Source organism: Lathamus discolor, chromosome 11 (assembly GCF_037157495.1).
Source record: "Lathamus discolor isolate bLatDis1 chromosome 11, bLatDis1.hap1, whole genome shotgun sequence".
Taxonomy (NCBI): Eukaryota; Metazoa; Chordata; class Aves; order Psittaciformes; family Psittacidae; genus Lathamus; species Lathamus discolor.
Window position 1 is genome coordinate 3,580,122 of NC_088894.1, and position 15,422 is coordinate 3,595,543.

At 45.3% G+C, this 15,422-nt stretch overlaps 1 protein-coding gene across 1 annotated transcript in view; it reads left to right on the forward strand.

Annotated features, from left to right (window-relative positions):
* Nucleotides 1–1,469: 1,469 nt before the first annotated feature.
* The window catches only part of TAF4 (TATA-box binding protein associated factor 4), a 35,872-nt gene continuing 21,919 nt past the window's right edge, over nt 1,470–15,422 (forward strand). The window contains exons 1-2 of the mRNA XM_065691534.1: nt 1,470–1,821; nt 3,747–4,835. Of these exons, the coding sequence (XP_065547606.1) occupies nt 1,506–1,821; nt 3,747–4,835 (1,405 nt within the window). The 5' untranslated portion in view covers nt 1,470–1,505. The remainder of the gene's footprint in view (nt 1,822–3,746; nt 4,836–15,422) is intronic.

Sequence of the window (15,422 nt, forward strand, 5' to 3'; positions counted from 1 at the left end):
CATTCCCCTTGGCCTGTCCCTACAGGCCCTTGTCCAAAGCCCCTCTCCAGATTTCTTGTTCTCTTCAGGCACTGAAGCTGCTCTAAGGTCTCCCTGTAGCCTTCTCTTCTTCATGCTGAACCACCCCAGCTCTCACTGCGTCTTCATAACAAAGGTACTCAAACCCTTGGAACATCTTTGTGGCCTCCTCCAGGCCCGCTCCCACTATTTCACATCCAGTTAATATTGTTCCAATAGTCCAGTTTCCTGTGAAAACAGTGCCTGCCACAAGAGAGCATTTATCCCAAGGGAGGTTGTATTTTCACGTTAACTGTATTTACTTCCTTCACGATGGTTGCACAACGAGGTCAAAGTGCAGCTCTACTGTAAGGCCGGCGCTCAGCAAGACGCGTCCACCTGCAGCCAGCGCCCGGCCCTGCCCGGCCCCGCCGCACCCCGCCGGGGCTCCAGGCGCAGCCCCATGTGCCGGGCCGCGGCCGGGTGCAGCTTTTTGTGCCAGCGCAGGGCTGCCGCCGCGCTCGGACACGGCTCTCCCCACAAGGGTTAAGCGGCAGCGGGGGTGTAACGCGCTCCCCCGCGCGGCAGGGCCCCCGCCTCACAGCGCCGGGCTCGGAGCTGCGAGTGGACCATTTAAAGCGGGGATCTCCCTCTCTTCACTCCCCTCCCGTTTCCCTTCCCAGCGCTGAAATCCTCGCCGCCCTCCCTCCCTCCCTCCCTCCCTCCCCCGCCGGGCGCGCTTTCCCGGGGCTCCCCCGCAGCCCCGCCGCGGCGTGCTGAGTCAGGCTGTCCAGGCCTGCGACACCGGGCCTGGCACACGGCGGCCGCGGCGCCCAACCGTGGCCCGGCCGCACCGAGGGCCGCCCCGGGACAGCCCGCCTCTACCAGCGGCGGAGGGAGGGAGGGAGGGAAGGAGGCGCGGGGGCCGGCGCGCTCCTCCTCGCCCGCTGCCCCCGCCCGGGGCTGGGCGTGGGTCCCGTCCGCCCGCCCGCCCCCCGGTTCCCCCCCGCGCCTGCCGGGATCAGTTACACGCAGCTGGCACAGGTGCGGGGCGCCCTTCAGACTCGCGGCGGCGGGGGAGACCCGGCCGCAGGGAGCAGCGGGGAAAACATGCAGCCATTTTGGGCCGAGGCAGACAAAGAGCCGCAGCCACCGAGGCCTCCCCCGCCGCTCCGCCGAGCCACGGGCCGGGGCTCGGCCTCACCCGCGGCCGCTGCGCGCCGCCCCGCGCCGCCAGCCCCCCTCGGCCGCAGCCGCGCCGCCGGCCAGCCGCTGCCGCCCCACGCCTCACTCGGCGGTCGCAGCCATTTGCACGGCCTTTTATAGGCGGGCGCCGGCCAATCGGCGGCGAGCGGAATCCCTCTCCGGCCGGTGATGTGAGGCTGGGCGCTTGCGCCTGCGCAGTTGGGCGGGTTGAAGTGTGTGTGTGGGGTGGGGGGAGGGAGGGAGGAGTGGAAGGGGAGGGGGGGGGAGGAGGGAGCCGCTCACAGGAACCCTCCAAAAAAAAGATGGCGGCGGGCTCGGATCTGCTGGATGAGGTTTTCCTGAACACGGAGGTGGATGAGAAGGTGGTGAGCGACCTGGTGGGCTCCCTGGAGTCTCAGCTGGCGGCCTCCGGCCACCACCACCAGCACCACAAGGCGCAGGAGCCCCTGAGGGCCGCTGGGGGGCTGCTGGGGAACCATGTTGTGAGCAGCAGCAGTAGCAGCAGCAGCCCTAGCCCTAGCCCTGGAGGAGTAGTAGTAGGAGGCAATGCTAATGCCCAAACAGAGAGCAGCAGCAGCGGCAAGATGGGACTGAGTGCCCCAGAGATCACAAAAGCAGGTAACATGGGCAGGGGTGGGGGGCTCTAAGGGGAGAGGGGCCCTCCCCTCCCCCCACTCCCCAGCTCCGGCTGCCTCCTTCCCTCACTGCTTTCCCCCCTTTTCCCTCTCTCCTCCTTCTCGCTGTGGCAGGAGCGGGAGTGCAAAGGGTGGTATCGATCATATGGGGGAGAGCCTCCCCTCATCATGCCCCCTCGGTGTGTACCCGCGCCTCTGCTCCCTCCCCTTTATTTTCCCTCCTCGCTTGTGCTTACTAGAGGGTGTTTTATCATGTGTGGGGGCAGCCTCCCCGCAGAGCAAGCCGGCAGTGCCCGTCCGTGACTCTGCCGGTCCCCTCGGCTTTTCCTGCCCTTGTTGCTGGAGTGTGAGAGGGTTCTCTTCATCTCGGGGGCTGAGGGAGGCAGAGCCCACCCCCCTTGGTAATGGCTGTGCCTCCTGTGCCGCCTGTGGCTGCTCCCCTTCCCTTTCCAGGGGTGGAAGGTTATGGGGGGGATTCCCTCTTGATAATGCCGCCGTAGCTGTCTGTGTAAATGCTTCTTCCCCTCCCCCTTCTCTGTTGCTGAAGTGGAAGGGGGTGTTATTAATCATGACACCTATTTCCTGTAGAGGAGGAAGCGAGGGGGGATTTCAAGGGGAGGAAGTCCCTCAAAATGCTTCCCCCCCATATCTGCCTGCCTGGATATTCCTCCCCCCCCGGCCCCCTCCCTTGTTCCAGGGGCTTGGAGGGGGCATTCAACACCTCTCATTCCTCCTCTGCCCTCAAGGGGGGGTTGTCACAACACCAGGTCCCAGGAAGGGGGGGAATTGAGGCCACAACACCCCACCTTGTACAATGTCTTCTCCCACCCACTCACACACCCCCCGTAGCTACCTGGGAATATTCCCCTTCTTCGTGCTGTGAAGGCTGTAGGGGGATAGTGCGAAGGCCGGGATAAGGGCTCACTGCATGGGAATGGAGGGAAGCTGGTTTTCAGGGAATTAAAATTAATGTCTCCCCAGAATCTCTGCAATTCCTCCCCTCCCCCCATTTATTTTTTTTTTATTGCTTGCTTGCTTGTTGCTGAAGTACAAGATGTTGCAGACCCTCTGTTAAGATTAATCAAGCTCTTGTAGGAGGATCTCCTTAACCCTTATAACATGCTTCTCAGTGTCTGTCTGTCACTGTTCTTTTCCCCTTTCTGTCTCTGTAGGGCCAGGACCTGGACTATCTGACTGTACTTGTGATAACACCAGGCCTCATCAAGAGGCGTGAGGATTATTCAGTACAAGAAGCTTCATCATCTTGTCCCTTCTCAAACCAGCTTTGCTTTTTATTTATTTATTTTTCAGTGATCTCAGGCTGTGGGAACTTCAGGTCTGGAAGAGCAAATTCAGTGATAAAGTGGAGGGGTTTTATAGTAACCTGCTCCAGGCCGTGCAGCGTTTCTTATCTTGCCAGCCTCATGTTTTCCTTTCACTTTTTCATGTTTTGCTGTGGTTGAGCCTCCTGATCTAACTGACTTGATCTGTAGGTAACGTGTGCTGGGCAGAGGGGATTTGTCTATTCATGTGTCTTCCCTCCTGGCAGTTGCAGTTCTGTTGCTAAATGCCATGTCAGGCTCTAGACTGGGGAAGAGGTCTGAGGTGATCTTTCATCTCTCTTCCCTTGGTTCATATCAAATCTGCTTTCCCTGTTTTGTCTTACTGTAGTGTTGAAAGCAGTTATGTTCAAATTAATACTGAATCTGCCAGGCTTTGGTAGGAAATTGGAGGCTTCAAAGCCATCTTCAGTTTGGAGGCTTCAAAGCCATCTTCAGCTCTGTCCTGTTCTCTTGGCTCCGGGCAGGCAGCATGAGAGATGGAGAAGACTTGGATGAGGAAGAGCATTCTGCCTTCTGGACTTCTTCTCTTGCTCATTCTCTATTTAACCTTGTTGTTGTTTTGCAGGAGCAGGAGGAGTGCAAGGGGGTGTTATTAACCATAACACCAGGTCCCAGACTTCAGCTCTGGATGGAGCCACCACAACGAGCACCAGCACCACCACTGCAGCAGCAGGAGCATCTGAAGTCACTGCTGCTCCAGGGACCCTCAGTCAGGGCAAATCGGTGGTTATCAGCACCATGGCAACTGCCTTGTCCACCAGGAATGGCAAGATTGGGACCACAACAGTGCAAACTTTGAATGGGAGTAATGTGGTGATGAACTCTCACCATACAGGAAGTGCTGCTTTTCCTGGGACTCCGGTGACCGCTAACCCTGCTCCTGCCCCTGCTGTTGCCCCTCTTGTTAACAATGGACCTGGATCTGTGGGGAAGGGAAATACTGTTAATGCTGTCTTGCCATCGGCTTCCAACACTGTCATCCAGACGTCTTTCCTTAACACTGCTGTGTCCTCTGCATCTTCCTCCTCGCCCACAGTTATCTCCTCACAGCCACCACCGAGCATTGGGACTGGGACACCGACGGTAACGCTCGTGCGGCCGCCGATCCACACAGCAGGACCCACAGTAGCTGCAGCTGGGGCAGCCACTCAGAATGGGAGCAATACTGTGATCAATTCAACCATCAGTGTGGGGAGTTTTCCTGCTGTTGCTACAGCCACTGTGGGATCTGGAGCTTCCCTCCAGACATCACTTGTGAACAGCCAGTCTGGTTCCACTGTGCCAGCAGCTCCCACCACACAGGTCATCAAATCTGAGTCTCCTAAAGCTATAGTCCAGGCAGTATCCCAACAGCAGACACTGGCTACTGTTGGCCAGCCCAGTACTACAGGGGGTAACATGATTATTGGGCAAACTATGCAAGCTGGGCTCTCCAATGTTGCTCCCAATCCTGGTGGGATACCTCCTGCAGCTCCTGGCACCCCTACGGGAATGGCTAAAGGCACTGCCAATACAGTGGCACAAAGTCTGCCAAGGACTCCAACAGCAACTACGAGTGGAATAAGAGCAACTTTGACTCCTACAGTTTTAGCACCTCGTTTGCCTCAGCCACCTCAGAACCCAACTAACATTCAGAATTTTCAGTTACCACCAGGTAAGCAAGAGGATTGAGGGATTTTACTTTGAAAGTGTATTTCTTGCAGGGAGGAAGGGGTCCAAATAAGATTTCTTGCTGTTCAGTTGTGAGGTGTGGAAACGGCATTACATTTGACAACGAGAATTGTCTGATTTTGAGTAGTAGCTTAGTAGCATTCCACTGCCTAGTATATGAATTTGGGTGACCAAAAAGTCTTTCCAGTGGTAGTAATACAAGAATAATTGTGCCTGCTATCTTTGTCAGGGTGTGAGTGTAGATGAAGCTGTAAACGGCCAAAGCCTGACCATGGGATGTTATCAAAGGAAAAGTTGCTATTTCATTTTCACATTAAGGCATTTTGACTTTTAAGGTGTTTTATCAGTAGTTCATGTAACCTTCACGTGCTTTTCAGTTCCCTCTCTGTCCCTGCATGCCCCCAGCACCACAGAGCACTCATGAATAGAGAAGCAGCAGATACAACAGGAGAAAACTACCTTCTTTTGCTTGAAATACCTTCAAAGTCTGACTTAAAAACTCACAGAGTTGAAGCTTATGATCATCTTTTTAGTCACTGGAGTTCTGATACAAAAGGCAGCCTTCCTCTGTCCTTACCTCACCCTGTTGTGTCTAGGGTTGCAGCTTTTGTAGTAGCTAGTCTCATGCTTAGTGCTGAGCATCTCTGGACAAGGAATCTAGTCCTGAACTCAGTGGGTGAGTAAAAAGCGGGATGAGGAGGCTTTCTGTTCTGAGAACTGTTGTGTCCCTCCTGAAATATCCTAGATTTGGAGATTTAAGATCATATATTTGCTATTATTTTGAACCAGGCTTGTCATTATACCCAGATGTATTTTTAATTGAAAATACTTGTGTGAACCTGCACATAGTTTCCTGTCTTTTTTAATAGTGTATAGTAATAGCTGTGTTCTTATTATTGAGTGTTTTCAGGGCAGCGTACAAAGAACAACTGGTTAAATTTCACTGTTGGTACCAAGTGAAATTAGTGGTGGTTGGATATCACTTGTTTCAGTTGGTCTTAGTAAAAATACACCTATTGAAACTCCTGAGCAACCTGAAAGCAATGCACCTGTCATATGAGGGACATCACAAACCATACGGTCTTACTCTACACCATCTTTTTGTGTAATATACTATTTATGGTATGTGATGCCACCAAGTTTGATGAAGTCTGTCAAACATTCTGTGTCTCTAACTGGCATAAATATTCCTCACTTTTTTCTAGAGAAGATTATTCTCTCTATGAGTAATTTGAATGACACATGTTGCTAATTTAACAAAAATCCAGCAGTAAAACTCAGACCTTAAAATCCCAGAGCTTGATTTGAAGCTTGTGAATTGACAGGCTGGAAAAGCCTTATTTATTTATTTACTACCACAGTGTATCAAAGGTTTTTTCACGTTCCAGTCTATTGCCACGTACACCTACGTTTTCACTAATATTGCGTTATAAACCTGATTATGGGAAAAATACCACTGTGGAGTCCAGTGGGACCTTTTTTCCAGGTAGCTGATGTTTTCCAAGTGCCAGAGCACACTGAAATGTGTTACTCTTAGAAGCAGTGTTGCCAGTTCTTAAGCATAATTGGACCATAAATTGCACCTTTGGAGGTCTCAATAGATCAAAGTAAACCAATATAGGTTCTAAACACTGGAGGTTTTTTATTTGGCACTTTTCTTGTCTGTCCCACACCTTAAAAACTATTTATAACTTCAGAAGAATAGCATGACTCTTAAGGAAATACACATAACTGAATGCATAGGAATTGGGAACTGGGTTTTTGCATGCTAACGCAGACTTAATATTGGAGAGGATTTTTTTAGTGAAACAGATCGTATTTGTAATTGTGTTGGTTTGCATTTTTTGTACTTTGCCAAAGTAGCCAACTTTGAAAGTGCTTTGCATAAAATATTTCTTTCGGAACAGTTAAGAACTGATGGATGTTGAGCTCTTACAAACATCTCGCAGGTGCATGTGCTACTGTCAGAGGTGCTTAGCCCATGCAACTGGTTTAATCTTTAATAGGGCCTATATACATTCAGAGTGAAAGGAGAATGGATGGCTCTGCTTTTGAAACTGTATTTCAAATTACAGTGTCATAGGCTGGATTTTTAAAGCATGTTTGCTAGTATGAGGCTGCAACTGCAGCACTTGTGTGCTGTGCATCTGCTGCATGCATCAAATTTACATCACAAGTTTAAGTTTATAAAAGTTGCTGTGTGCTAATGAGAGTTTGTGAGGCTCAGGGCTTGAAATAGCCTTAGATCCTGCACTGCACATGTTGCTTTCCACACAAAGATTTACAAACACTTAGAAAGAAAATCTTATGGAAGGTTTGACCAATAAGCAGCACATGTTTTATAGTTATTTTCTTACCCTGGATTACTGTTTCTAACTCTGCGGCACGGTTACAGTTTCACATACATGGAGAGCAGAATATACAACGTCAATAAGTGTTATTAACCAGGGGCTTGAAAATTAGAAACCTTGAAAGGTTTCAGATGGTCTCTTAAAATGCATCTGCGGAAAACAGACTCCATCAACGCTCTTTAAAATATATTACTTTTAGAACAGTGCTTTGTATTGCCTCAAAGCAATTGTGCAACAAAAAATGACCAAATCAGAGCTGTTTGAAGAGCTAATGAGCTGTAGTTGCGCCCTTACTGGATTCTGGCATAATGCTTCCCAGATAAACCGGAATATTCGGAGTATCTGTGCATTAAAAATGGTTTTCCGCCACTGATGTCTGTGGAAGACACTGTTGTGCTTACTCTTCAGGAGCCTGTGTTTGGAACTTTGTGGTCCAGTTGGACAGATCTGTGTAATGAAGGTCCAAAAATAACCTTATTTATAGCTTCTTAGCAAAGACATGAAAATGTTGTCAGATGATTTCCTAGGGGGTGGGAGCACAAGTTTCCCTTTAGACAACACTGCTTTAAAGATGCACATCATCTGAAACTGGGACTGAACACAAATTGTATGAAGTTCCAGCTACTTCAGGCAATAAGGTGAGATGTGTACAGTAACATGGTAAGAGGTAGGAAAATTGGTGTGTTTTTTAAAGCATGAAGTTAGTGTTCTGCTGTTATAGGCACTCAGGAAAGTCTGCAGAAAAGCATAACTGACAAAAAAAGCAGAAAAGCTTAGCATGCCCTGAGATGAATCTTTTGCAGTGTGAGAGTTCATGAAGTGTTTGGAGGCAGTCACTGACACATGGTAAAATCATCTTGTGAAAGGACAAACTTGTGTACTTCAGAATCACTCTTCAACATCTTATCTTCCCCAGCAATGCTATAATACAGTTTCAAAACCAGTATCTGTGAGCTTGTTCTTACTCTATCAGTATTGGCAACGTAAAGGTTCAAATCTTTGCTTTCTGTTCTTGCTGATGCTTTCTGTTGTTACTCTCTTCTGCTTTAATTTAATGTACAAGCATCTTGTCATAAGCAGGTGCCTGCTTAAGGAAGAGAGCAGACTGGATGGAGTGCTGTAGGTGTACGGTGTGAACAATACAGAGTGGGTAGGTCTGGGCAGTGAAACTGAAATCTAGAAACCTTCACTTCACTGTCCCCCTCTTTTACCTTCACTAGAAGTTTCTAGTACTTACAAAGATTTGCTAGCTTGATGCTAAAGACTTTTATTTTTTCTGAAGGAACAGGATTCTGTGATTCTCAGTCTGTTTGGAGGTAGCAGATAGGGCAGGTTGTCTGTGGAGTTTTGTATTTCTTTTACTTCCGTGATCATGACCAATATTCTCATTAGCAGTAACGTGGTTGTGCAGCTGTAGTAGAACTCCTATTGCAGATTCATTTTGCTTCGTATCTAATACTGTAACTTCTTTATTACTTTCACAAAATTCAGTTGGATCTGCCAGCACCTAATGCTAGAGGGTGAGACTAGACTGCATTACTTTTTTTCTGGAGGGCATCTCATGTGCCATTTCTGTGGTGACTACAGGATGTTCCACTCTTGACTGTGAAACCCATGGGGATCCTCTAAAGATATTCCAGAGTTCTGAACAGGCCTAATGCAAGTGACTCTATAGTCAGTTTAAATTTACTGTTGGTGCTTTCTAGAAGCAAAGGGTACCTGGGATAACATAGGTGCTATAATCCACTGGTGCAGACATGTATCTGTTTTCGTGTTCAAGGTTTTGCTCATGGCCTTAGATGCTGCAGACTTCACTTGGTGTTAAATGGAAGCTTAACTTCTGTAGAAGCTGTTGATTTTTAGCTGGTGTTACCTATCCAAGAAGGATTCTTAATTTAAGCTTTGATTATAGTGGCTTTAAGATGGGGAAACTACCTAAGCACATACTGCCTTTGCAGCATGGGTTCTGGTCCTTTTCACATGAGCAGTCATACTTCTTGAAACTGGAGTCACTGAAAGATAACATCTGCAGGAGCAGTTCAGTTTCCTTCAGTGAGGAGCTGGGGTGCAGTGTTTTTTGGGTTATTTTATACTTGAAATATGTATTCAGAAATGTCTAAAGTAACTGGGAGTATAAATAGAAGAGGAAATCTGCAGAGTTCTGTAATGTAAGAGATATAGAAAGGGACAGAAGAAATACTATGAAGTAGTGGAATGTAGTTGTTTCTATTTCTCACTGACTAGTAAGCGAGTTCAAACATATCCTGATTATAGTTTTCCTGTATGTATCCTGTATGTGCTGCCAATATTATGCCTGTTAACCATGTTGGCATGGCTCTATTTGGTTAAAAATAATGTCTGTATTGCACAGTGATAACAGAAACTTCTTACAGGACTTATGTTTTACTTTCAAAGAATTTTACAGAACTTAATCCTTGTAACATGCCTGTGTGGTTGGTAAATAAAGTAGTATGAACTCTGCTTTAGAGCTGGGGGAAAGAGCAAGTTAGAGAAGTTCTGACTTGCCCAAGGCCATGAGGGAATGGATATTTTGCCAAGACTAGAGCTTGGGAGCCCTATACTTGGCGCATAAAGTGGTATCTCTCTTTCTGAAAGATAACTGTGGATCTCCTCTGCACAACTTCTGGGTGAGGGGTGGATTTCGTGTTCAAATCGTGCATCAGCAAAAGGAACATTCTGCTTTATTTGAAATCTGCTGCCTCATATCTGCCATATGTCACCAGAGTGAAAGTTGTGTTTGTTCTCACTGTAGCTTTCATGACTGAGAAATCCTGCATGCTTGGCTTTGTACCCCAAAGGACTTCAGACTTGGAGATGTGCAATAGGATTTTGTTGCTCTTAAAATGAGGGTCATGAGATGCTTTGCACATCTGAAAAGAGTGTCTCTTTAAGTGATGGAAATATAATAGTGATTCTGTTAAGCTATGAAAGCTGTTAACTTTGGCTACATATTGTTCAGTTCTGTTATGGAAAGTACCTTTGGAAGAGCATGTATGGATTCATTTCATATGCCTATCTACATATGGTCTTCCTGGGTTTTTTGGGTATCACTAGGCTTATGATCAAGGTTGTTGATCAAGGACCACTGTGAGTGCTTTCTTTTGAGCCATTCTGCACTCTGCTACTCTAGAAGTTACGTGGTGTTTTGATGGTCAGTGAGCTAAATGAGTTTTCCAGCTCTGGAAATCTGTGTGTTACTTCTAAAATGCAGCATCATGGTTTGAGGACCACAAATCTGGTGGACTTGAATCACTTACTTAGACAGGATGCTGCAGCAAAGTTCGAAGTCTGAGGTGAAAATGCAACAGTTTGGGGCACTGATAAGACGCAATTTATTAGGTATCACAAACTTTCCTCAAATGAGATGTCTTGGTGTAGGAAGACTCTTACTGTTATTTGTCTTCTGTTTTGGGAAATGATACGTAACTAGAATCCTAAAAAGTGGAAATGTATGAACTTGTTCAGGAGCATAGTTGAAAATACTGATACTAATCTAACCAGGGTTTAGCAAAGCGAAGATGCTGGCTTTTGGAAAGCTTGATTTCTGTCTCTCTGTTCTTGACAAAACACTGATCAAATACTAAGAGTCTGCTTAGTAAGAGCACAACATGTTAAATGGTTTTGGAGTTTTTTATGACTATATTCAGTTTTTCTCAGAAATACCTGAAATCGCCTTTTTTACCTGAAAATGAGTTATCTTGTCAGGATTGTTCACTGTGTACGAATCCTTATAACTCCACTTATCTGTCTGAATCTGCTCTTTGAATTTGATGGTAAAAAGAAGGCTTTTGCCAGTTGGAAGACTGTAAGTGTTTGGCAAGATTAACTTTTTTATTTCAGGCATATGATCTCTTGTGAAAGATTTGAAGAGGTAGAAGCATAAAAAAGAAGTTCTGAAAATTGTGTTTCTTACAGCTGAAGACAATGATAGGGATTTTTCATCATACTTAGGAAGCAGTTATCTGTTACGTAAAGCTGTATGTGAAGGAAGGCCAAACTCCAGAGTGAGTATGTGGTGCTTGCAAGTTACAAAGGGTTTCTCAATGCGCACGGCCATGGGGACGTTTCTGTGTACAAATTGATGTGTGATCCATGAACACTGGTAAGTTTCCTGGTGCCATTCTGGGGCTGAAGACTCAGTAGGTCTTGATCCCTTTGGCGGGTTGCACACAGTTGTTTAACTGGGGCAGCGGCTGTGGGCATACTTGAGCTTTGGTTTTGTACTGTTATAATTCGCTAATGCATCAACTTGAATTTGTTTTTAAACTAATGAAGGTCTTGCCTAAATGCAGGAAGTTGTGTATTTATAATCGTACAGGTTTCTTGAAAGTTGCAAAACCTTTCTTGTCTGGGTAGTTTTTGCTGGATCAGCCCTCTTGCATACTGCTTCCTCGTGAGACAAGGAAAACAGCTTATACAATAAGCATCTCTTACAACTATATAGTTGTGTCAACACTGGTGATTGTACCACTAAATTATTGTGGCAAAATGGTCCCATTTCCAGCTTGAATATTGAGAGAAGCATAAAAACTGTACACAGGCCAGGCTGTGATTAAGGGGGTTTTAAATATAGAGTATCTTTTGGTGAAGAACAAAACCTTGATTATCATTGCTATATAATGGTGTAAATTAACAATACATGAGAAAGAGGCCATAAGCTATAAGGAGTAGGTACAATCGTGTCCTGTTTGTGCAGGAAGAGCTGTTCAGCACCTCAGTAGAGCTATCTAAAGGCGTTGCACAAATGTGGATAATCTTTGCCTCTGTAACTGTTGTCAGGCTGGAAATAACATGTTAAAAAGATGAGTTTCTGCGCTTTTATTACCAGTGGTCGCAAAGTTACACTTTGAACATAAAAGGCTGATTCTCAGCAAAGTGCATAAATAAGCTGTAAATCCTTTCACCCAGGGACAGTGCTTTTACTGGGTATTTATACAGGATTTAGTGCAAGGTTTGACTCTGTTGCCAAGCTTTTTCTGTGGGGTTTGGAAAAGAATATTGGTAAAAATTGAATAACTTTTTGTCAGTGAAGAACTCTAAATTTGAACTGTAAATATGAACCCTTTGCATCTTTTAATTTTGATTCTTTTTTTCCTTAAAATGCATTACTAAAATATTTATATGTTCTAACCAGTACCCAGATAACTAGTAACATAAACCTCGCCTTGTTATGCGATGTTATTTTGTATGGCTAGCATGTTCTCAGGTTTGTATTGAATCAAGCAAGTCTCTAGTAAAAATGGTCTAAGTTACCATTGTAACTTGGTTAGTATGTACTTCTGAGAGTAGTTGAGCTACTAAAAGCCATCAGAGTACTTTAGTTCAAAATAAACCACATGCTGGATAAACTCTGTGCAACAACTAGTGTAGATTCAGTTGGAAAAAGCATGCTCTAGATATTGGAGTATAAACAAAACCTAAGCAATGACGTGTGGTGAGTGCTGTGGTCTTAAATGCTTTGAGGGGCAGGGAGGCTGCACTGGGCTGTCTTCACACCTTTCCTCAGTTTATTAATCAAGTATTTCTGTAAGGGAGGGTTGGATTTAGTGCCTCTTTCAGGATGTAATAACATCAGGTGCATTCTTCATAAGCGGTGGCGTGGCAAGTGGGACCAGTTGTGCTCACATGAGTCAGAAGTACCAACTCCGAGGAGTAGCACTGTGGAATTGCAGCACCTCTGGCAAACAAGTCAATGGCAGTGACCAAAGAGTTTGCTGAGGGATCAGTGGAGAAGGTCAGAAGAAGAGATGTGGAGTAGGAAGGCTGAGCTGTGCAGAAGTCTGTAAAAAAAAAAAAAAAAACAAAACAAAAAAACAACAAAACAAAAAAACCAACAAAAAACCAACAAAAAAACAAACAAAAAAAAACCCCATGAGGAGCTTTCAGTTTTTAATGAACATGCATGCAGTCATGTTTGCAGTAGTATTAAGGGTGGAGTGGAATAAGAGACAAACGATCATGCCTTGAACTTCAACCTCTTATTTCCTTTCATTCTTCCTTTTTTCCAGTGTATCATTTGGTTTTCTTTCTTTCCCTCGCCTCATGGGGGAAGGGGAGAGAAGGCACTAATTATTTATAAGTGTTAGTCATAGCCAGTCATTAAGCTTAGTCATTACTCAGGATTGTGCATTTGATGGTTAGTAAAAATCAAAACAAGACTTGAATTGCTGAATTCAAGCTTACAGGTGTGAAAATACTTTTATTTCTGTGTTCAGACTCACTGGCAAAGCAGTGCTATTTAATCAGTGTTGCTATCAGCCAAATTACATGTAATATCACGTCCATGTTGATAGTTTGTGTTTGAACTCAAAGCCATGGTGTTCAATGTATCCTTAAAGCAGAGAAACTTCTAAATCAGCAGTGAGAGTGATAAAACCACCGTCTGTTTCTGCAGAGGAGGATGTGAAAGGAACATTTCCACTGATGCTGCTTTGGGTACCTGTCACTCGGTGGGACTCTGACATTTGGTCTCCACAGCTCCAGGTGGAAAGATGGCATCAGCAAAGGGTTTTGTCCCTGCCAAAATTACAAAGGGTGTATACGTAGTGTAGGGCATTCACAGTGGGGACTAGTTAAAGAAATGCATTTTTTTAAGGGGGTTTTCATGTACTTTCTTATTTTAGGGTGTTGTTTTTGAAGGAAGATAATGTGGATTTAATGCATTACTCCTCATTAGGTATTGTGCGCAAACTGTCATAAATGCAGAGTAGCTTGCCCATTCCCGTTTCTTCAGGTGCTTGAACAGCACTGATGTTGATATACCTTAGTATAGACAAACTGTTTGCCAGAAATGAAGACTAGTTGAGTTTTAAAGTCTCTCATTTAGAATAATAGATCAAAAGAATTAGTGACATTTTATGTCTTCCATTCTCAAAACCAAAGCTGATTTTGATATAATTGCATTGTTTGATGTAAGTATATTGACGTTAATGGTAGAGCTGAACCTGAATCACATTGAGATCAATAACTGAGGTTTAGCTCTTGATAGCATTTTTTTCAGTTCTTTCTGCAGCAGACCAAAGAGAGCTTTGTGTGGTGACTGGATTCCAGTTTGACAGAGCACGCTAGTGTTTTGGCTTTGTATGCTTGACTAGCAAGGAATGTTAACACACACTTTCAAGGAATCCAGCTTTCCAGAAAAGTCAGAATGGTTTCAAATCACATTGTTGTTGGAGTGTTTATCAATTGTTGCCATATAAAATGACATATTTCCCAGAGCACTTCTTACACACCTTTTCAATGAGCAGGTAAGATTTTTTCCATATGGGATCAGTTAAAAACAGTGGCTTTCTGGCACTCCAGCACGACATTGTTCCTTTAACTATATTCTTAAAAAACTTGTGCAGGAATACTTTACCAGTGATTCACTTCTTTGCTTTTTATACAGTATAGTTGAGGTCTGTAGTTTGAATTATTGCATGGTAAGAGTAAGCAAAAGCTTAATGAAGCTTTCAGTTTCTTGGACTCCTTAGGAGGAAAAAACAAAGGCAGTTTTCATAATGTGAAGTTGTGTGTTTGGTCTGTACGAAATACACTTGCTGTGCGCTGCAGTCAGGATTCTTGATGATTTTGGGACTTACCTTTCATCTGTGCTCACCATAATCATTAATCAGCTGTTCAAGAATTAGTGTTTCACATTCCATAGTTGTTAGTTGTGATCTGTTTGTGCAGATGAGGCATGTGGAGAGAGTGAGGACAGGCAAAGGGAGTGCTGTAGTAAACTAATGCTGTACCAAAACTTTTAGGCATTGTATCTGGGTAATACTTGTTTTTATCCCAGAGTGACGCGAGTTGGAAAGTGCAAGGACTGATGTGCTTTTGCAGCTCTGTAGTAAGTTCTTGTCCAAAACTCTGTGCTGCACCAGTCTTCACTATGGTGTAACATGTAGTGCCTATCTGGAGAGTCTCCAAGTGGTTTTTACTGGAGATGCTCTGAAGCAACAGCTGACAGTCATGTTTTTTCATGCCAAGTTTAGCTCACCCTAAGCTCAGCAGGTGCTGAATGTTCTGCAGGCACCTGTAAGATGTGTTGGGCATAGTGTGCAGTGTGTGCTCTCAGTACCACTGTGTGCAAATCCTTGTGTTCCTTGCTTTTAGGGTGCCCGTTCAGTGCTCTGAAACAAGATGTGAGGGAATCTGGCACAGTGCCTCAGGTCGCTCCAGGGTGCTGGACAGCTCTACAGCTGCTGCCAGGTTTA